Source organism: Zootoca vivipara, chromosome 2, assembly GCF_965207765.1.
Source record: "Zootoca vivipara chromosome 2, rZooViv2.hap1.1, whole genome shotgun sequence".
Lineage (NCBI taxonomy): Eukaryota > Metazoa > Chordata > Lepidosauria > Squamata > Lacertidae > Zootoca > Zootoca vivipara.
In genome coordinates, this window is record NC_142584.1 from 120,364,724 (window position 1) to 120,387,239 (window position 22,516).

Genomic DNA, 22,516 nt, shown 5'->3' on the forward strand with positions numbered 1-22,516 from the left:
AGTAGACAGGCCCTCCAAGTGTCCTTGTTTTCCAGGGACAGTCCCTGGTTTAGAAAAGCCGCTCTGGTTTCTGATTTGATCCCAGAAGGTCCAGCTTTTCCTCAGGACATCTCTGTTTCCATCGGAGGAATGTTGGAGGGATGGAGTTATTTGACCCCTGAGCCATCTGAAGGCAATCCTGTATAGGGAAGGTTTTTTTTAAAAAATGTTTTATTATGTTTTTATATATAAAAATATTCTTTCCAGCAGCACCTTAAAGACCAACTAAGTTTTTTTTTATTTTGGTATGAGCTTTCTCTACATATAAGTGTCTGGGGACTTCTATTTCAGTGTATCTGAAGAAGTGTGCATGCACACGAAAGCTCATACCAAAATAAAAAACTTAGTTGGTCTTAAGGTGCTGCTGGAAGGGATTTTTGTTTATTTTGTTTCGACTACATCAGAACAACAGGGCTACCTACTTGTAACTAGAACTATGTTTTTATATGTGTTGAAAGCCGCCCAGAGTGGCTGGGGCAACCCAGTCAGAGGAGCGGGGTGTAAATAGTAAAATGAAGAGGGTGATTAGGACGCTCCTCTTTTCATTGGAGAAATGTTGGAGGGGAGTAAAACACAAGAGGCCCCCACAAACCAGAAGAAGACCAACAAGACTGCAGTGTTTCCCAACCTTGGGTCTCCAGCTGTTTTTCTTTCTTTCCAGACTACAATTCCCACCATCCCGGTCTTGCTAGCTAGGGATGATGGGATTTGTAGTCCAAAGACAGCTGGTGAACTAGAGCTCAGCATGCAAGACTTGGGCCGATTCGGAAGCTTATACTATAGGGATCTCGGGCACGAGCTCGGGGATCTTTGGCATATGTGCCAAGACCTGCTCCCCACCCCCAATGCTTGGGGCGCAGCAGGATTTGCGAATTCATTCCCCCGCGTCTTGATACGAGGCATCTTTCAAGAAACTGGATTCCTTTTCCAGCGGACTCCAGGGGGGTCAACCTCTGGGGGCTTCATGTCACAGGGCTGCTCTTTTATGGGAAAAGCCCCAGGTGCGCTTCTGCAGCCGCGGTGGACCCCTTAGCGTGGAGGGGGTGGGGGTGGCAGCAGGCAGAGGGAGAGGGAGAGGGGTGGGCGGGCTTCTGTATGCAAGACCCTTCCTATCCAGACCCCACCCACCCACCCAGGAGGATCAAATGCCTCCCCCGGGAGTAGCATGTGGGGGAAGAGCAGGAAGTGATCCCTCCAAGAAATGGGGGGTCTTTAACTCCCCCCCAAAAGGCGCAAGGGAAGGAAGAGAAGGAGAGCCCCGCGCCAGAGAGCAGCGGCGCCCCCAGTCCTCTTGCAGGAGCGGCTGCTCTCCGGGCTTTTGCAAATGTATCCCGGAGGTGGGTGGGGGGCGATGGGGAGGGAGGCCCTTTCTGTGTGGGTCCGCGGCGAGGAAGGAGTTAAAGCGAGCGAGGTTGTGTTCCTGGAGAGGCGTGCAAGGAGGAGGGGAGAGGGCGGGTGGTTGCGCTGCGCACAGAGCATCAAAGGAGCCTGGGGTTTTTCTCCCCTCCTCCCACCACCATCGGGACCCCCCAACCACCCACCCAGGTTGGCTCTTCCTCCAAGCTGTGGGTGGGAGTGGGGAGCAGGTGAGTGGCAAATTCATTTCGGGCTGCAAAGGTGGGGGTAGGGTGAGATGAGGGAAAAGGCTCAGCAGCGGGTGGAGACAAAACAAGGGAGGGGTACCAGGCGCTTGGCTGGGGAGAAAGGGTGGGAGAGATCTTCTCTCCGCCTCCCCCCCTCCAGTTATTCCCTTCCTCCAAAAAGAGGTGGGCTGCTCTGGCCAGCCCTCCCCCACCTCATCTCCCGGCTACCAGGGTCAGAACAAAAGATTTGCGCTGGAACCAGTATCAAACCAGTTTGCATTAGGAGGAGAGAAATAGGTGTTGGGTTTTGGTTGGGGAAGCACAGCAGTTGGGGGGCTGGGGCTCAAGGGTAGGGCGGGGCTAAGGGGGCTCCATCTCGCTGTGGTGTTGGCAAGCAGAAAGCTGATTTTTAGCCTCCTTTGTTGCTGATTGGTCTTGTTTATTCAGTTTGTTTTTTCTCTCTCCAAAGAGGAGAGAGGCAGGCCTCCCGTCCCAAGTTTTGAACCTCTCAACTGCCCCATGGGGGTAGGTCAGGTGTCCCCAATCTCATATTTGTGCAGCTGTTATTCTTGCCTAAGTGTAAGAACCTTGAATCCCGATTCCGCCTTCTTCAGTGATAGCTACCTCTCCAAATTTGATGACATCTGCAAATTTGATGAATTTGAAATATATATACCATATATATTGTCCAGTAGCACCTTTGTTGTTGTTGCTTAGTCGTGTCCGACTCTTCGTGACCCCATGGACCAGAGCACACCAGGCACTCCTGTCTTCTACTGCCTCCCGCAGTTTGGTCAAACTCATGTTCATAGCTTCAAGAACACTGTCCAACCATCTCTTCCTCTGTTGTCCCCTTCTCCTAGTGCCCTCCATCTTTCCCAACATCAGGGTCTTTTCCAGGGAGTCTTCTCTTCTCATGAGGTGGCCAAAGTATTGGAGCTTTAGAGTAGCACCTTAGAGACCAACTAAGTTTGTTCTTGGTATCAGTTTTCGTGTGCATGCACACTTCAGAAATGTGGATGCACACAAAAGCTTATACCAAGAGCAAACTTAGTTGATCTCTAAGATCCTACTGGATATACACACACACACACACACACTTCGACTGTGTCAGACCAACATGGCTACCTACCTGAATCTTCCCCTCAATGCCTTTGTCCAAGTCATTTATAAAGACGTTGAACAACAAAGGGCACAGGACAGAACTCTCTGGCACCCTAATTGTCACTTTTCCCCAGGATGACGAGGAACCATCAATGAGTATTATTTGGGTTCAGTCAGTCAACCAGCTACAAATCCACCTAACAGTTACCTCACCCAGCCTACATTTTACCAACTTCTCTGCAATAATATCAGGGACAGGGACAGGGGACGGGACGACTTTGTCTTGGCTGCTTATAAGTCTCTGCCGTCTTTTTCAGGTCCCAGCCGGGGTCACCCTTTGCTCCTAGCAAAGCATCTTTCCCTTAAGTGTGTGCAAGAGGGGGGCTTGCAAACTTTGCCAGGCATCGATTCCCTTCCCTCCAACGCCAATCAAATTCCGGCAGCCTTTGGTTTGGGAACAAAATTGTCTGTGGCGGAAGGCAATCCTTGGATTCCTTGGGGGAACTTTGGGAGATGGAAACGCCAGACTCAGCGGCTCCCTGGGGAGGAAAGGACCCCCATGTCGCCCAGACTGGGAGCACTGGGGAGGTCTGGGAAAGGAATGTCCAGCAGATCCTGGGCGAGGGCAATGTCAGCTCAGACGTCCAGCGCCAACACTTCCGGGCGTTTTGCTACCAGGAGGCCGAGGGCCCCCGCGAGGTCTGCAGCCGCCTCCACCACCTTTACCGCCAGTGGCTGAAGCCAGAAAAGCACACCAAGGCCCAGATGCTGGACCTGGTGATCTTGGAGCAGTTCCTGACTATCCTCCCCCCGGAGATGGAGAGCTGGGTCAGGGAGTGTGGAGCAGAGACCAGTTCCCAGGCGGTGGCCCTGGCCGAAGGCTTCCTCCTAAGCCAGGTGGAAGAGAAGAGGCAGGAAGAAAAGGAGGAGGTGAGAGCGCTTTCTTTAAATCATGGGAGTTGGGAAGGAGCCAGAGTCCAGCCCCCAGGAATTCCTCCCCCCCCCCGCCCGCCCCATTAATTTGTTATAATAAAAGAAAGCAAAGTTTAATAACAGAGGCCAAATAAAATAAAGCAAAAGCAGAAGGGGTATGTACAACTAATGAGATAGGAGCAAAATTCAATAAATTACACAAGCAGCACAAATGGATTTACTTTATCCTGCATGTTATTGCTCCAATACCTTTATATTAAAAGACTCAATTTCTTGATACAGACTTTATATTGTTTTCTGTCCTTTCTGGTTTTTGCTGCATTCATTAGCTTAACCATGCATACTGTGTTCCTGATTGTCCATTCTGTCATGGGCGGACTTCTCATTCCCCCACCCCACCCAGATTTGACAAAAATAATAATTCTGGAAGCATTTAAGAGGTGCTGCTTTCATTCCCTGTTCTTTCTTTATGTAGTTCTTTATCCCAAGACATCTGTTGGGAGGGCATTCCACAGGGCGAGCGCCACTACCGATAAGGCCCTCTGCCTGGTTCCCTGCAAACTCACTTCTCGCAGAGAGCGAACCGCCAGAAGGCCTTCAGAGCTGGACCTCATTGTCCAGGCTGAACGACACTGTTCCAGTGGAACAGAAGCTTGTAAAATATTCCTTTTAGGGTCACACTACCTGTTTGCTGAGGAACTCTCTGCCCAAACTGATTCCAACTGAGTCCAATGGAAGTTCCCATTCAAATCCCTCTTCCTAATCCCTTTTCTCCATTCCCCAAATTTTGTTTCAGGTTCAAGGGACGAGAAAAGGAGCTCCTTCTTCCCCCAAAGTAGAGAAGGTCCCGCCAGCCACCAGGAGGAGGCAGCTGTTCCGAGGAGCCATTCCGGGGGGCGCTGGAGGGGATGCTTCTACCTTGCTGGGTAAGGAGGAATTGGGAGCACATTTTGGCTTGATCTCAGTCTCTCAAGGGGGTTGCCTAGAATCTGGACGTTGCTTTTTAGGACGTAAGAAGAGTTACTGCGTCGTTGCCAGACCTACTTTGCAGGGTTGTTGTGAGGATGAAATGGGAAGGTGGGTATGTAAGATTAGCCTTGCTAGATCAGGTCAGTGGCCCACATAATGCAACATCCTTTTCTCATGGAGCCACCCCCACCCCCCGATGCCCCAATGCGCCCCCCCCCCCGGAATGGCTCAGTTTGAATTGCATGTCAATCAAGGTGGTTCTTAATGCTGTTAAATGGCAAGGCAATTGGTTGGGAAAAGATTATTGTTACTGTTTTTCACAGTCTTGGGAGGAGAAGTGCGCTTTAAATTTAATTAATAAGACCTCACCTGGAGTACTGTGCCCAGTTCTGGGCACCACAGTTCAAGAAGGATACTGACAAGCTGGAACATGTCCAGAAGAGGGCAACCAAAATGGTCAAAGGCCTGGAAACGATGCCTTATGAGGAACGGCTTAGGGAGCTGGGTATGTTTAGCCTGGAGAAGAGAAGGTTAAGGGGTGATATGATAGCCATGTTCAAATATATAAAAGGATGTCATATAGAGGAGGGAGAAAGGTTGTTTTCTGCTGCTCCAGAGAAGCGGACACGGAGCAATGGATTCAAACTACAAGAAAGAAGATTCCACCTAAACATTAGGAAGAACTTCCTGACAGTAAGAGCTGTTCGGCAGTGGAATTTGCTGCCAAGGAGTGTGGTGGAGTCTCCTTCTTTGGAGGTCTTTAAGCAGAGGCTTGACAGGCATATGTCAAGAATGCTTTGATGGTGTTTCCTGCTTGGCAGGGGGTTGAACTGGATGGCCCCTGTGGTCTCTTCCAACTCTGTGATTTTATGATTCTATGAATAAATGATAATATTAATAGTAAATGGAGGAATCCGAAGCAAAGGCTCTCCAGGTGAGCTTAGCAAAGGAAGACAAGGGAGCCCAAGGAGTGCTAAAGGAGGATAAGGAGATTGCGGAGAAGCTCAATGAACTCTTTGAATCCGTCTGTATGACAGAGGCTATAAGGCAGATCCCAGGGCCTGAACGAAGCTCTGCAGGCAGGGGGTCTGGGGAACTACAAGGTGGATGGTAACAGTGAAAAGAGGTGGAACTCACCTCCTGAAGGAGCGCCTCCACCCACATTGTTCTGCCCGGACACTGAGGTCAAGCGCCGAGGGCCTTCTGGCGGTTCCCTCGTTGCGAGAAGCCAAGTTGCAGGGAACCAGGCAGAGGGCCTTCTCGGTAGTTGCGCCTGCCCTGTGGAACGCCCTCCCATCAGATGTCAAAGAGAAAAACAGCTACCAGATTTTTAGAAGACATCTGAAGGCAGCCCTGTTTAGGGAGGCTTTTAATGTTTAATTGTTTTATTTCATTTTTCTGTTGTAAGCCACCCAGAGTGGCTGGGGAAACCCAGCCAGATGGGCGGGGTATAAATAATAATAATAATAATAATAATAATAATAATAATATATTATTATTATTATTATTATTATTATTATTATTATTATTATTATTATTACCTCTTCTCTTATCATGGCAATGGAGCCTACCTGAGAGTTGCCGGAACTGAATTTTGGTGACTTCCAGCTGAAAAATGCCCGAGATAGTAGTGGGGACAAATGAAATTCTGGGCCCAGTAGGTAAAATAAAAACTGACAAATCACCCTGACCGGACACATCTCAAAGAACTCAAATGTAAAACTGCTGATCTAACAAAAATATGTAACACCTTAGAGACCAACTAAGTTTGTCATAGGTATGAGCTTTTGAAGAAGTGTGCATGCACATGAAATCTCATACCTATGAGAAACTTAGTTGGTCTCTAAGGTGCTACTGGAAGGATTTTTTTATTTTGTTTTGACTGCATCAGACCAACACAGCTACCTACCTGTAAAAAATATGTAAGTTGTTGCTCTGCTCAGCGTTCATATTTGAGGACCAGAAAGTAGCCTCAAGACAAGCATATAGATCTCTTAAGTACTGCATTGGCCCACAAATAAGCCGCACCTTTAAAATTTAAGTGGGGAAAATAAAAAAAGACAATACCCGGATATAAGCAGCTCCCTTAAAATCGGGTTACAGGCTGAAAATCGCTGCGGTTGGTAGAATTGTAACTCCGAGCCAATTTAAGCCTTTGATCTTGCAAGCCCGCAAAAGTTACCATACAATCGCTAAAATCGCAAATCGCTATTCAATTGCTACAATTCCACAGGCACTCAACCTTCCCACTTCCTTCCTTTCTCTTCCTTCACAGGTAGCCAAGCTCCTCTGGCGGATGGTCTCAGCCCTTCCTTAATGTGTGACAGACCGGAAATGGTTGCTGTGCAGTTGCCCGGACAGGTAGGAGCAGAAGAACTGGGGAACTGAGGAAGGAGGGTCAACCTGGGTGCCTCCATCACCTGCACACACCTGTGGGCCTGAAAGGATGTGTCTCTTAACCCCTTTCAAAGGATGTTCCAAAGCTGGGAAGGATCTGAGCATCCCTGAGGGAGCTCTGGATCTTGCAGGGAGAGCCTCCATCCCTTTCAAATGTTTATCATAGAATTGTGGAGTTGGAAGGGGACCAAAGGGTCATCTAGTCCAGTCCCCTGTAACATCATCATCATCATCACAATAACAATAACAATGATAATAATAATAATATATTATTTATAGCCTGCCCACCTGGCTGGGTTTCCCCAGCCACTCTGGGCAGCTCCCAACAGAATATTAAAATCACGATAAAACATCAAACATTAAAAACTTCCCTAAACAGGGCTGCCTTCAGATGTCTTCAGAAAGTCAGATAGTTGTTTATTTCCTTGACATCTGCTGGGAGGACGTTCCACAGGACAGGCGCCACTACCAAGAAGGCCCTCTGTCTGTTCCCTGTAACCTCACTTCTCGCAGGGAGGGAACCACCAGAAGGCCCTTTGAGCTGGATCTCAGTGTCTGGGCTGAATGATGGGGGTGGAGATGCTCCTTCAGGTATACAGGACAGAGGCCGTCTAGGGCTTTAAAGGTCAGCACCAACACTTTGAATTGTGCTCGGAAATGTACTGGGAGCCAATGTAGGTATTTCAAGACCGGTGTTAGGTGGTCTCTGCGGCCGCTCCCAGTCACTAGTCTAGCTGCCGCATTCTGGATTAGTTGCAGTTTCCATGTCACCTTCAAAGGTGGCCCAATGTAGAGCGCATTGCGGTAGCCCAAGCAGGAGATAACTAGAGCATGCACCACTCTGGTGAGACAGTCTGTGGGCAGGTAGGGTCTCAGCCTGCATACGTAGGGATCACAGCTCTCTCTTTTTAATTGCTCCATTAGTTGTGATGAGCATTTCCCCCCCCCCTTCTTTCCAGGGCCCGGTGACATTTGAGGAGGTGGCCGTGTACTTCACGGAGGAGGAGTGGGCTCTGCTGCATCCAGACCAAAGATCCCTGCAGTGGGAGGTCATGGTGGAGAATTATGGGAACTTGGTTTCTCTGGGTAAGGCTCACCTTTCCCCCTGTTAACAGAAGCTATGCAGTGATGGGTCACAGAGGTCAAGCTATCCTGGTCAAGAAACGGCTGTAGCTGTCTTATCCGCTGAATCTGGTGCAAGGCACTCTTAGCCACTGCACACAGAACTGCACACAATACTCCAAACGCAGTTGCACCACACTTTTGTATGATATAATTGTGATATACAGTGGTACCTCGACTTCTGAATGCCTCGACTTACGAAGCCGGCAAACCCAGAAGTATTTTCGCTGTGTGTGCGTGCGCCAAATGGACACTTCGACATCCGAAGGTTTCGACTTACGAACAGCGCCGCAGAACAGATCGCCTTCGTAAGTTGAGGTACCACAGTAGTACCTTGGTTCTCAAATTTAATCCGTTCCGGGAGTCTGTTCAACTCCTGGAATGCTTCAAAAACCAAGGCACAGCTTCCGATTGGCTACAGGAGCTCCCTGCACTCAATCGGAAGCCGTGGAAGCCACGCCGGAAGTTCGGCTTCCATAGCAGGTTTGCAAACAGTCACTTCTGGGTTTGTGATGTTTGGGAGCCGATTTGTTCAACAACTAAGCCGTTCGACTACCAAGGTACCACTGTAGAAGTGAGTTGGGCTTTTGCTTGTTGGCGTGAGGTTCATTCTCCCCTTTCTCCCTTCAGGTGAAGCAATGGAGAGCGGGATCATTGCCAAACAGCAGAGAAGTGACTTGGAGCCGCGAGAACCGGTTTGCAAGGCGGAGAGTGTCTTGCTTGAAGGAGCCGATTTCCACAAAGCCCCGACGCAAGAAAAATGTTGGGATGTGAATGAAAGGCAGGCACTCCCTCCCTTGTGCGCGGGAAACTTGGCAAGCAAGCCCAGTGCCCGAAGACATCAGAGAATCAACAAGCGGGAGACCCTCCTGGAATGCTCCGAGTGCGGAAAGGTCTTCAACCGGCGCTACAGCCTCACCAGGCACCAGCGAGTCCACACAGGCGAGAAGTGGTGGATCTGCTCAGTTTGCGGAAAGAGCTTCAGCCAGAGGTACCACCTCACTAGGCACCAGCGAGTCCACACAGGGGAGGAGTGGTGGATCTGCACGGTGTGCGGGAAGAGCTTCCGGTGCAGCAACAGCCGCCTGAGGCACCAAAGGATCCACACGGGCGAAAAGCCGTTCGAGTGCTCCGAGTGCGGGAGGCGCTTCAGCGAGAGCTCCACGCTGTACAAGCACCAGAGGGTCCACACTGGGGAGAAGCCATACAAATGCCTGGACTGCGGGAAGAGCTTCCGCCAGAAGATCAACCTCACCCGGCACCGGACGGTCCACACGGGTGAGAGGCCGTACCCGTGCACCGAGTGCGGGAAGAGCTTCAGTCAGAGGGTGAGCCTGACTCTGCACCGCACGATCCACACCGGGGAGAAGCCCTACAAGTGCTCGGAGTGCGGGAAGGGCTTCAGCCAGCGGATCAACCTCACCTCGCACCAGAGGACTCACACAGGGGAAAAACCGTACCAGTGCTCTGAGTGCGGGAAAAGCTTCAGCCGAAGCAACAGCCTTGCTTATCACTTGAAGCACCACATAAATGTTCAGTGTGTCGAACTTGTGCCGGAAGAGAAACCATAGATCAGTGATATTTTTTTAAAACGGGAGAAACTCTGGGGAATTTTTAGAAATGCCCAGAACTTGAGATGGTGCATTGGTCCTACCATTTAAATGACTTGTGTCTCTGGTGGTCATAGACTCATAGAGTTGGAAGGAAGACCCAAGGGTCATCTAGTCCAACCCCCTGCCGTGCAGGAATCACAGCAAAAGGATCCCTGACAGGTGGCCTCCCAGCCTCTTTTTAAAAACCTCCAGTGAAGGAGAGTCTACCACCTTCCAAGAAGAAATGTATGAACTATTAGATTAGCTTTCCTAGTCTATCAGACCCAACAGGCCAATGAACCCAACCAGCATGCAAACTGTCCTCTAGATAATGTGTGGGGTTGAGAAATCGGCTGCCCTCAGAGGCTTCATGTTGTCTGGCATTTCATCTTAACATAAAAACATAAGGAGAGTCTTCTGGATCAGGCCAGTGGCCCATCTAGTCCAGCATCCTGTTCTCACAGGGACTGATCAGGTGCCCATAGAAAACCCACAAGCACAAGAGCAACTCTCCCCTCCTGTTGTTTCCAGAAACTGGTATTCAGAAGCATTGCCCCCTCCAGCTGTGCAGGCAGAGCCGAGCCACCCATAGCCTGCTCCTCCTTCATGAATTTGTCTAATCGTCTTTTAAAGCCATCCAAGTTGGTGGCCATTCCTGCCTCCTGTGGCAGGCAGTTCCGTAGTTTAACTGTGCGCTGCATGAGGAAGTTCTTTCACCCTCTTGCCAGGTTGCGTCTCGGTCTCAAGGTGTTTCACTACAGAGGGCACTAGCACCCTACAAAATCAAGAAATGAATCCTGCTTTGGTGAAAGGTGGGTCCAAGGTGTGAAAAAGGTGAAGGCTGCTGTTCTGCGATCCCATCCTGTTTGCCTCCTGGTTTCAGTGTGAGTATCCATGACCACAAGGATGGATCCCCTTTCTCACCTGCCTTTGCCACATGGGGGCATTTATTTTGCCGTCGTTTTTCATTTATGTTGCTTCCTCACCACACCAAGGAAGTGGATACCTTCGGGGGCAGAGGTGCAGTGAGTCCTGGACTGCATGCCGCTTCTCACAGCGGCCAAACAGAGGTTTGCTCAGGAGTCTTTGGTAGAAGACATTTTCACAAAACCGAGCTACACAATGTCAGCTGGATCATTTTTGGCATGCTGTGGACCCTGCTGGAAACTTGCCCGTCTTGTCTTCCTGTGATGCTTTTCTCATTTATTGGATTTCTACTCTTAATTAAAACTGCTTACCTTCTCCTAACTGAGAAACTCGTGTAAGTGTTAGAGCTTGCCTATATCTATTGATCTAATATCCGATAGCTTCCTAACCTAAGTGGGTGTTATTCTATGGGTTTTCTTTGTAGGTTGGGTTAATAAAGCCTTCAAATACATTCCTCGTTAGGGTTTTATTTCCTCTCCCAAATGAATCTCCTGATTCCGCAGAGGAATGCCAGCAGACCAAGGATTTAAGTGAAAAAGTGGGCCTTTATTTATACAAGCACCACCCCTTAAGGGTCAGCCAGAGGCTGGCCCAAGACATTTTGCCATCTGAGAAGAACCACAAAATGGTGCCCACCTGCCAAGGAAGACTGGGTGAGTGAAGATCTACGTCGGAAACAAGGGGGGAACAAAGAGCTACATTGGGAACGAGGGGGAGGGAGACCACCAGCCCTTCCTGTTCACCAAGAAGCAGCAGGGGAAGGGATGCCATGGAAGGGGCAATGCCTCAGCTGTTGTTGCCCCTGTGGATCCTGCCCTTTGAAGCGGTTGCAGCCCCTTGCCTCATTGGTGGGCCAGCCCTGGGAGAGAGAACCGGAATGTTGGTGGCGAGTGATGATTGGCTGGGAGTTTGAAAGCGAGGGTTGAACCTGAGTGAGGAGGCAGTTGAGGGCCAGAGCTTGGCAGTTGGTGTCTGGAGTTGGGAAGACCCTTGTGTCATGCGAAAGCTTTGGACTCTCTCTCCGCCTGGACTCAGGTGTATGTATATATGTGTAAATCACAGAATCATAGAGGTGGAAGGGGACCCCACAAGCGTCATCTAGTCCAACCCCCTGCAATGCAGGAACCTCAGCTCAAGCATCCATGACAGACGGACATTCAACCTCTCCTTAAAAACCTCCAAGGAAGGAGAGTCCACACCCTCCCCCCAAGGGAGACCATTCCACTGTCAAGCTGATCTTAACTGTTAAAAAACTGTTGTAGGGCTCCTCTAATGCTATTGTCAAAAAAGTTTAGGCCAAACTCTCACACACAAACACATGGCTGATGTCAGACGTAGAGTTGTATCTGGCATCCTTCACAAACATGTTTTTCTCCAGCTCTGTCGCTTCCCCTCAAACCACACAACATCTCCGGGATGTTGCAGAGATGAGCTTTATTCCTATTGTAATTACGGAAATCATGGTGATTTTCTATAGCCGAATCCCAAGAGAGATTTCTGGATGTTGTTCAGGCTTCAGAATCAAGGCCCAACACGAGGTTACTCATTGCATCATTCCTGGGGGAAGAAAATCTGTGTTGGAGGCAGAGTGGGTCAAGATTTAGAGCAGGTGAAAGTGGGGGAGATGTGTGTGTGGTCTTTAAAAGCTCTGAAGTCATCAGTGGCCACTAGCTCTATGGGTGACGACACTGTAGCTTTGGTCTTGCATGAGATTTCCCCTTGCACAAGCTCACAGGAGAGGTGCAGGAGCTACAGCCAGAATGGGATCCCTGCTGCTGCTGCTGCTTCTTCTGCTGCTGCTCCTATTGATGCCTCACGAGGTCTTTGGAAACCCAAAGGCAAAATGTCCCCTGAATCTGATCAGGGAAGAAAAGGGAGCACAGAATTACTTCCGGCCTGGAGACTTCCTTGTTAGTGGGGTCATCTCTCCAAAACAATTTTACGATCAACTTCCATATGTCTTTTCTCAGCCCCCATTAACTAGGTTTGATGAGTACGTAACTGTATTCTGATGTCATAGAATAGAATAGAATAGAATAGTAATTTATTCGCCAAGTACCTACATACTTGGAATTTGCTTTGGCTAATTTTACAATGTAAACATACTTTATACAAAATATCTGTTAAATATCTGTGTGACGATCGGAGTGTGCAGAACACTATTTCAAGCAAAGAGGAGCCACTCCGACTGCGCCTGGAGCTTTTGCCTTCTGTCCCTGTAGTGACTTCAGAACAGGTTGAGGTGGCTGTTGGTGCCTCTGGTGCCGTGTGAATTGCTCTAGTTGATAACGCTTGACTTTGCTATAAAAATGATTCAGGTCGTTTGCCAATTTTTGACTCTCCGGAGCAGAAGAATATGTTATCTTATATTCAGTAAAAGAAGATGTTCTCTTATATTCAGAAATGTTCTGTAAATTCTTCCGAAGAGTAGCTGAGACATGTTTGAGAATTGAGTCCGAATCATAGGTTCGTTTTGTCACTATAATCTCCTTCGCCAGTGCGCTCCTAGCTTGGTTGTACAAATTTCCGTCTCCTTTCCTCGAACCCTCCTCTTTAGCATATCAGAGTTTCCTTGAGTTTCCTTGATTAATAAGGTGCAGATCATCCATTTATTGTCAAGTGTATGAAGATTTGAGAGGCATATAGATGGTAAAGCCGATCCCATTCCTCGCCTTTGTAGCTTAATCAAAGCACTAGCACTTTTTTGACATCGTATCCAGATCCTGCAAGGAGCTACAACATCCAAAACGTCTTTGCAATTTTCCTTAAGATTGGAGCGCAAGTACACGAAAAGGCTGCTCTGATGTTTAAAATCTCAACACTGGAAAATGTAATCCGGGGTGGTTAGCCAGAAGCCATAAGAAGTGATAACAATAGTAAAAAACCCTTTCACTCTAACAATTCTGTTAGCAGTTAGGCAGCGGCCTCTTTACTGGCCACACACACAGAGAGAATATCTCCCTGACCACTAGTCACTGGCTATGCTGCCTGGGGGCTGTTGGAAACTGGAGTCCTGCCACATATAGAGGGCCACAGGTTCCCCACACACCTGTCCTGTTTCCCCTTGTCATCCCTGCTGTGTTGCTTGCTCAAAGGAATCTGATCAGGGATGAAAAGGATGCGTTGAGGTGAGGGAAGAAGATGCCAGGACTGGATGTGGTGGTGGTGGGGATAGACTTGTAGGCTGAGCTCTCCATTTCAGCAACTGGGCATATATGCAGGAAGACAAGGAGACCCCCAAAGCAACTGCAACCTTGGCTACAAGGCCCCCCACATTTCACGAACCTTCAAAAAATAATGTCTTCATTCAGTTTTTTTAAAAAGCTGTGTGTTTTTCTTTTTCTTTTAAAAAAATATTTATTGAAATTTTGTAACACAAAATACAAAAACATACAAAATACAAACCACAAAAAACTACACAATACAAAACTACAAAAATATCAAAATACAAAAATACATACAAAACAAAAACTCTTACATTACAATCTTAATTATAATCTAATTCTGATGGCTTCCTCATTCCTCTTACTGTGTTTCAATATAATTCACCTTTAGTAATTTCTTATTCTTATACAACATCTAATTTTATTTAAAACAATCTTAATTCTATATTGATTATATCTTTAAATTTTACCATCTCTACCATTTCTTTTTTTAAACTCACTTAAACCTATTTCTAACAATACTTAATTCTCAACATTGTACTATCTACAACCTAAAGCTGTATGTTTTTCTGCTTCTGCAATGAAGAGAGTACACCTTACCATTTTTATTCTGAAGCGTGATGAAATCGATTTTCACCTTAAAGCAAGAATAGGACTCTTCTCACCCTTCACCAGAAACATACAAGTTGTTCTTTGGTTATCAAATCATAGTTTTTTTCATTAAATGGTGAAGCAGTTTCACATTGTTATTATTAATCTGTTTATTGCAGTGTGTCAGATAGGATGTACTGGCACATCTTATCCTTCCTGTTCACTATCCAGGAGATCAACCGTGACCCTGGACTCTTACCCAACATCACCCTGGGCTACAACCTCTATGAGAACTTTTTCGATGCAAGGATGACTTCCGATGTCATGCTAGACCTGCTTTCGGGTGGGGAAAGCAACATCCCAAACTATACCTGTGGAAAAGGGAATAATAACCTACTGGCTGTTCTTGAAGGAGCCAGTTCTGTAATCTCAAAACAGATTTCGACCATGTCAAGCATCTACAAAATTCCACAGGTATGAAGGACAGTATAAAACCCCACTTTTTCTCCAAGGGAGTCAAGATTCTTATATTGAGACCAAAACAAATCACTAATCTCTCCCTTCTCTCACTAGACCAGCCATGGCTTTAATGCTCAGGCTATGGATGATAAATCCCAGTTCCCTTTTGTCTACCGGATGCTCCCCAAAGAAGATACTCAGTCCCAGGGGATTGTCAAGCTGCTCCTGCATTTTGGGTGGATGTGGGTTGGCCTCTTTGCTCCAGAAAATGAGAATGGAGAAAGGTTTGTGGGTGCCCTGACATCTCTGATGATCCACAGTGGAATCTGTGTCGCCTTCACACATAGGATAGCAGAAAGCAATCCATATCGATCACTTGTGCCAAATGTGCCAGTTATGATATGGAGACAAGTCAATGTATTTCTTTACTATGAGAACACTTACTTGGGATGGATACCAATCATGGCCCTACAACAAAGCTACAATAAAGAAGGTGGGGCAAGAGTTTGGATCACAACAGATTTTCAGGACATCAACTTTAATTTGCTTATGGGTTCAGAGTTTTTCCAGCCCATCCATGGTTCCTTCTCCTTTGTAATGAAGACCAAAAAAAGAACCATACATGGCTACTATACGCCATCTTCATATCTCCTTTATTGGTTTTGGAGGAAAGCATTTAATTGCTTATATTCAAAGCATACCTTGTCTGTGAAAGGTCGGACAAGATGCACCGAGAAGGAGAAGCTGGAGACTCTGCCCCAGGAAGAGCTGGAGAGATCTCTGTCCCAAGACAGCTACAGCACTTACTTCCATGTCCAAGTTGTTGCACACGCTTTACATGCTGCATGTTCATCGAGATCAAAACGGATGCCGAGGATGAGTGGAACAGACAGTTTGGGATGTCAACGTCTACAGCCATGGCAGGTATTTCCTTTCCCTTTTTGCAAACTTCAACCCATCTTCCCAACTGTGGAATAAAAATCTAGTAGCGAGACAAATAATTTGTCCTTTACTGAGGCAAATCCAATTGATGAGGTTCTTGTGCAGATGAACATTTCTTCCCACCATGGGGATTTCATAAGAAGACCCTCCCACTTTCTGATGGTTTACTCCTTAGTGCTCTGAGAGAAACCCAGACATCTTGGCTGAAGTTGGGCTGTCTTCATCTCCTCCTCTGCCTCTGCTGGCCTTTGGTCTGCCCGACAATGCTGACGTGTACTGTCATTGAACCTTTTCTATTTTCATGTTTATATGCTTGTGTGTGTGTGTGTGTGTGTGTGTGTGTGTGTGTGTGTGTGTGTGTAAACACTGGTTGGTTTATAATATATCAACAGAACAGAATTATAAAAAGTGCTGAAAGTTTCAAAACAGTACCAACCAACTGTGCATAGTATAAAACAGAAGACGAAAAGAATAGCCATAGCAGGGACCTTTTCCTCATGCTGAAAATGTTTATTGAAAGCAAAGATGTTAAATATTTGGAACTCTCTAACTTTGTGTCCAATTATTTAACACCTTTGCTTTCAATAAACATTTTCAGCATGAGGAAAAGGTCCCTGCTATGGCTATTCTTTTCATTTTCTGTTTCATAATTGGAACTTTCTAACTGGGACGCGGGTCTGGGACGCGGGTCTGGGATGCGGGTGACGCTGTGGTCTAAACCACTGAGCCTAGGGCTTGCCGATCGGAAGGTCAGCGGTTCAAATGCCCATGACGGGATGAGCTCCCATTACTCGGTCCCAGCTCCTGCCAACCTAGCACTTTGAAAGCATGTCAAAGTGCAAGTAGATAAATAAGTACTGCTACAATGGGAAGGTAAGTGGCGTTACTGTGTGCTGCTCTGGTTCGCCAGAAGCGGCTTAGTCATGCTGGCCACATGACCCGGAAAAACTGTCTGCGGACAAACATCGGCTCCCTCGGCCAGTAAAGTGAGATGAGTGCTGCAACCCCAGAGTCGTTAACAACTGGACTTAACTGTCAGGGGTCCTTTACCTTTACCTTTTTAAACTTTGTGTCTATGTGCAGAAATTAGCACCAGGGGTGTAACCAGGCAGTGATTGTTTCTGTTCTTCTACAATGTTTCATTTCTACTAAGATGTATACTGGGATGGAATGACTGGCTCTCAAATTGATCTAGGTCAGTGGTTCCCACTTGGAGTCCCTGTAACCCACCCAGGAAGTCTGTGGCACCATTCACATAATAAAAGCAGTCTGCCCGCCTGTGACTCCCAGCAACTTTCATTCCAGCTTCCTCCCTTCTTAAGAGCAATCCAGTTTTCTAATACCTCCATGGGTGGAATGCATTTGGATGAGAATGGGGTGCTGCCAGGCAACTATGACATTGTAAACTGGGTGATGTTTCCCAACGAGTCTCGTGCCAGAGTGAAAGTTGGGAGTATCGAAAGAGAGACATCCGCTGACACAAAGTTCACTATCAACCCAGATGCTATTTTGTGGCCCCAGAGGTTTAACCAGGTGGGGGTACACTTTTTCTGTATGGTATCTGTTGATATACATTAATTTCTGAATACACAGAACTTGGATTACACTCCTTTGCCCAGTGAAGGGGTGGGAGCTGACATCCAAGGGTGTCCCCCTCATACCGTGAGCCCCATATCCATGAAGTGGACATGGAATAGCCACATTCCATTTTGAAATCCGGAAATTTGGGGTTGACAGTGACACCATATATAGGAATAGAAAGGAGGAACAATGGGGATAAATACAAGAGATATGTGCAAGGATATACTAAAGGTTTTATGTCTATGGCAGCTTTTGAGTGATCTTGGTTTACTGAATGAGAAGGGACTAATGGGATAAAATGTAAGAATGTAATAGATAAAAGCTAGAGAATAGAGGAATGAAGTTGGGTACATTGAAAGTAAAAATTAAAATATGCAAAGGGATTAGACAGGAAGTCAGGTAGGAGGATTTTTGTTAGTAATCTTTTCTGGTAATTTTTGTTAAGAATTGAACAGAATTTGGTAAAAGAATATGGATAAAGTTTTTGTTTACAAGTATAAGTATGTAAGAAAGACAAACACGGGTTTTTCATTTTTTCATTATGTTTATTATTATTTATTTACTTTTTGAAAAAACAGCTGGAATTTCAGGGTTAGTGGTCCATGAGATGCTGTTGGCTCCATTCCAAACTCTATCAACCACTTCCATAGACAGAATTTGTCCCCTTGATGCACCTTCCTCTCTTTGTGTGTAGACTGTGCCTTGCTCCAGATGCACCGATAGCTGCCACCCTGGATATTTCAAGGTGATTCAAGAAGGAGAGCCGGTTTGCTGCTATGCTTGTTCTCCATGTGCAGATGGGACCATCTCCACTCAGAAAGGTGGGTGAGGGCATTCATGGCTGAAGGTACACTCAGACATTTTCTGTTGAGATCCGAGAGCAATTTCTCAACAGGAATCTAGGGTTGGATCTAGACATATTAAAAAAAAGTTGCGGGAAAACGTATTGTAAACATAATGGGAAATCACTCTACAGCAGAGGCAAGGAACCTTTTTCAGCTGTGGGCCGGTCCACCATCCCTCAGACCATGTGGGGGCCGGATTATATTTTGAAAAAAATATGAATGAATTCCTATGCCCCACAAATAACCCAGAGATGCATTTTAAATAAAAGCACACATTCTACTCATGTAAAAACACCAGGTAGACCCCACAAATAACCCAGAGATGCATTTAAATAAAAGGACACATTCTACTTATGTAAAAACATGGTGATTCCTGGACCGTCCGCAGGCCGGATTGTCAAGTCGATTGGGCCGCATCTGGCCCACGGGCCTTAGATTGCCTACCCCTGCCCTACAGTGTCATCTGGTGTCACAATGTTATAAAGCATTTTTAATGTTTTTATTTTTAACCACTGCAGCTGAGTCCCTAGTTTGGCTTCAGAGTTTGTCATCATCTCCCACAAAACAAAATACCTTAACTGCCAAAGCTGAAGGTACATAAATGTGTCTTCACCAGGCAAAGAGAGCGGGACAATGAAGAAGGCAGGGACACCTCTGGAGGGAAGTCATTGCCTCCCAGTTTACCTACATCCCAAGGGAATGAAAAGTGAGGAAAATTTTGTATACACAGATAAAACTATATCTTTCACATTGTAATTTCCTAACTTCCAGAAGATCAGCACCCCCCCTCAAAAAAAAGTATTAGAAGCTACGTGATTATGGATGCAAGGAATACTAAAGCCGCTCTTTTTCTCAATTCTCAGATGCAACACACTGCACCAAATGTCCAGAAGATCAGTATCCAAACAAGGACCAAGATCAATGTATTCCCAAGATTATCAACTTCCTAGACTACGAAGAGTATTGGGGAATCCTCTTGGCTTCCCTTGCTCTCTTCTTATCCTTAAGCACAGGCTTTGTGTTAGGAATCTTCATTAAATACAAAGAAACTCCCATAGTCAAAGCCAACAATCGGGACCTCTCCTACATCCTCCTCATCTCTTTATTGCTCTCCTTTTTGTCCTCCTTCCTCTTCATTGGACGGCCAAGGAAAGTGACCTGCCTTCTCCGACAGACAACCTTCAGCCTCATCTTCTCAGTTGCCGTCTCTTCTGTCTTGGCAAAAACCATCACGGTGGTGCTGGCCTTCCTGGCTACTAAGCCAGGGAACAGGGTGAGGAGATGGCTGGGGAAGAGCTTGGCCCACTCCATTGTAATTTCCTGCTCTAGTGTCCAAGTTCTTATCTGCATCACCTGGCTGGGACTTTCTCCTCCATTCCCAGAATTTGACAAGAGCTCCCAGCTTGGAGAGATCATTGTCCAATGCAACGAAGGCTCTGTTGCCATGTTTTACACTGCCCTCGGCTACATGGGCTTCCTGGCTGCCATCTGCTTCACGGTGGCTTTTCTAGCCAGGAAGCTGCCTGGGGCTTTCAATGAAGCCAAGCTGATCACCTTCAGCATGCTGGTCTTCTGCAGTGTTTGGGTGTCCTTTGTGCCCACTTACTTGAGCACCAAGGGGAAATACATGGTAGCCGTGCAGGTCTTTTCCATCTTAGTCTCCTGTGCTGGGCTTTTGGGCTGCATCTTCATGCCCAAGTGCTACATTATTTTACTGAGGCATGATCTGAACACAAAGGAGCATCTGACTACAAAACACTAAAGACAACATTGGATCTGTAATAGGGTGGAACTCTAATAAATAGTTTGAAGCAGTCCCCTGCAGAATTGAACTCCAGTGTGGTGTAGTGGTTAAGAGCAGTAGACTCGTAATCTGGGGAACCGGGTTCGCATCCCCGCTCTTCCACATGCAGCTGCTGGGTGACCTTGGGCTAGTCACACTTCTCTGAAGTCTCTCAGCCCCACTCACCTCACAGAGTGTTTGTTGTGGGGGAGAAAGGGAATGGAGAATGTTAGCTGCTTTGAGACTCCTTAGGGTAATGATAAAGCGGGATATCAAATCCAAACTCTCTCTCTCTCTCTCTCTCTTGTACAGGTTTGGAAGAAGACAGAGTATCTCCTTCCCCTGTCACCTTCTCAACCATCTATTTAATTAGGCTTAATTTGGGGCTAGATCCAGGGGGGTATGCCCCGAATTGGCCTGGATTGGGTGGAGGAGGAGCTGTATGCTACCTCTTAGTATAAGTGAAATACTTACTAAAATACTTCCTACAGCAGAATCTGGATCAGAACCATGGCTTCCTGTTGGGACGAAAAACCATTTCTGGATAGGATCCATTCTACAAATCTGTTATGGTGCAGAAATATGGGGATTTCTAAAATGAAAGAAATAAAGAAAAAAGAACTTGGAAATACCCTGGAATAAATATAGTTGTGTTAATTTTTTGTTAGGGATCAGATCTCCCTCCACCACTGAAAAACGGATTGTTTTGCTTTCAAAGTGGCAATATTAAGGAGAAAAGTTTGTGGGGTTTATGTTAGATTCTTCAGAGGAGCAAACCCTTCCCTGAGATAATTCCTGGTTTCAATATTTATTTTAACTGTGTAATGCATTTTATTCTGTTTTAATTTTTTGTCTCTTGTAACGGCTTCAGCCACACAAATAAATAATATACATATTTATATTTGGATGGGAACCAAGGCTTGTGGCCTTCTAATTCACTTCTTTTTCCACAGCAGAATTAATTACTTATTTCAAACTTCCATACGTCATACTATTTTGTTCTCTTTGGAATGGTTCTAATTGTTTAATTATTGTAACAGTTTGTTATTGTTGTTTTAATTATTGTAATCCATCCTGGAGCTTTATGACAAAGAGCAAGTGAAAAATCTTAAAGAAATAAGTAAAAATACAGAGAGTGTGAAATTATTTGTCCGTCTTTTGGTTTGTATTCAAAGCATCGTCCATAATTTTCAGCAGGCAGTGTAGAGTTCTAGTGTTTCTCCAAGAAGTTCAGAACTTGATTTAATTCTAGCTTCTCTCTACTGAAAAACCAAAATAAACACATCAGTCTGTCCTCACATGCTCCAAGCTTTTTATTATTCCAGGAATCTTTTCTTGTGCCTGCCGCTTCCCTGAAATACTTTTTGAGAAGTAATTTGAATGGCAGACAGCGTCCTTAATATCTTTGTAGCAAAGATATTGGCTTACTAAAGGACAATGATGATTTTGCTACCATTGGTATTTTTTTATCTGTGGCCAGCAGGTGTTGCATGGCGCACAGCAAGTAGGCAGAGCAGGCTGGGCAACATCAAGAGGACTCTGTCTTCCTTGAATGGTGGTGCAGAGGCAGAAGACCATGGCTGCGTCGAGCCCAGCGCCAGATGCTTGGCAGTCACTTGCCCCACACTTAGCCTAGCCAACAGCCAGGCAGCCACAGAGTGTAAAGAGGCAATGCCCAAGCCTAAAGTTCCAGCGCAATATCTCAAAGTCTTATTCTTAGAGTTATAAGTCACTGAAGAAGAGGTAAGGTAAAGGTAAAGGGACCCCTGGTACAAAGAGTTACAAAGCAGTGACAGTAAGAGCTGTTCGGCAGTGGAATTTGCTGCCAAGGAGTGTGGTGGAGTCTCCTTCTTTGGAGGTATTAAGCAGAGGCTTGACAGGCATATAGAATCATAGAATCAAAGAGTTGGAAGAGACCACAAGGGCCATCCAGTCCAACCCCCTGCCAGCAGGAAACACCATCAAAGCATTCTTGACATATGCCTGTCAAGCCTCTGCTTAAAGACCTCCAAAGAAGGAGACTCCACCACACTCCTTGGTAGCAAATTCCACTGCCGAACAGCTCTTACTGTCAGGAAGTTCTTCCTAATGTTTAGGTGGAATCTTCTTTCTTGTAGCTTGAATCCATTGCTCCGTGTCCGCTTCTCTGGAGCAGCAGAAAACAACCTTTCTCCCTCCTCTATATGACATCCTTTTATATATTTGAACATGGCTATCATATCACCCCTTAACCTTCTCTTATGTCAGGAATGCTTTGATGGTGTTTCCTGCTTGGAAGGGGGTTGGACTGGATGGCATTCTATGATTATAAGCACAATTTATTCATTGCAAAACAAAAGCAACCTTTTAAAAAAAACTTTCCACTGATAAAATAAGTTAATACAAAAATGATCTACAAATCTTTCCCCCCAAAAAACCTCCTAGAGTTCAGAAGCTATCCTTACACCTGTTCCTAACAAATGGAGCTAAACTACTTGAATCATAT

General features: G+C 46.2%; 2 protein-coding genes across 4 annotated transcripts; both read left to right on the forward strand.

Annotated features, from left to right (window-relative positions):
• The first annotated feature begins 802 nt into the window (after positions 1-802).
• On the forward strand, positions 803-10,995 carry LOC118080155 (zinc finger protein 213-like). Of its 3 annotated transcripts, none has more exons than XM_088663974.1 (6): positions 803-1,040; positions 3,044-3,656; positions 4,456-4,585; positions 6,904-6,989; positions 7,985-8,111; positions 8,778-10,995. In XM_088663974.1, the coding sequence occupies exons 2-6, from the start codon at positions 3,240-3,242 to the stop codon at positions 9,716-9,718; spliced, it is 1,701 nt and encodes a 566-aa protein (XP_088520100.1). In that variant the 5' UTR covers positions 803-1,040; positions 3,044-3,239; the 3' UTR covers positions 9,719-10,995. The 3 variants fall into 3 exon arrangements, with proteins under 3 accessions (XP_088520100.1, XP_088520099.1, XP_088520101.1); XM_088663973.1 differs by lacking the exon at positions 803-1,040 and adding an exon at positions 1,462-1,625; XM_088663975.1 differs by lacking the exon at positions 803-1,040 and adding an exon at positions 1,476-1,625 and having other exon boundaries at positions 6,904-6,965.
• A 3,716-nt stretch (positions 10,996-14,711) lies between these two features.
• Positions 14,712-20,930, forward strand: LOC118080154 (vomeronasal type-2 receptor 26-like). Its single transcript, XM_088664285.1, has 4 exons — positions 14,712-14,895; positions 14,995-15,804; positions 18,098-18,224; positions 19,112-20,930. The coding sequence occupies exons 1-4, from the start codon at positions 14,731-14,733 to the stop codon at positions 20,008-20,010; spliced, it is 2,001 nt and encodes a 666-aa protein (XP_088520411.1). The 5' UTR covers positions 14,712-14,730; the 3' UTR covers positions 20,011-20,930.
• The last annotated feature ends 1,586 nt before the right edge of the window (positions 20,931-22,516 follow it).

Excerpts from the sequence above, each read along its gene's own strand:
- LOC118080154 (XM_088664285.1), top strand. The coding sequence starts at position 14,731 with ATGACTTCCGATGTCATGCTAGACCTGCTTTCGGGTGGGGAAAGCAAC. Across the intron at positions 14,896-14,994 it reads GCATCTACAAAATTCCACAG|ACCAGCCATGGCTTTAATGC; the intron begins GTATGAAGGACA and ends TTCTCTCACTAG. Across the intron at positions 15,805-18,097 it reads AACGTCTACAGCCATGGCAG|ACTGTGCCTTGCTCCAGATG; the intron begins GTATTTCCTTTC and ends CTTTGTGTGTAG.
- LOC118080155 (XM_088663974.1), top strand. The coding sequence starts at position 3,240 with ATGGAAACGCCAGACTCAGCGGCTCCCTGGGGAGGAAAGGACCCCCAT. Across the intron at positions 3,657-4,455 it reads GGCAGGAAGAAAAGGAGGAG|GTTCAAGGGACGAGAAAAGG; the intron begins GTGAGAGCGCTT and ends ATTTTGTTTCAG. Across the intron at positions 8,112-8,777 it reads TGGGAACTTGGTTTCTCTGG|GTGAAGCAATGGAGAGCGGG; the intron begins GTAAGGCTCACC and ends TTCTCCCTTCAG.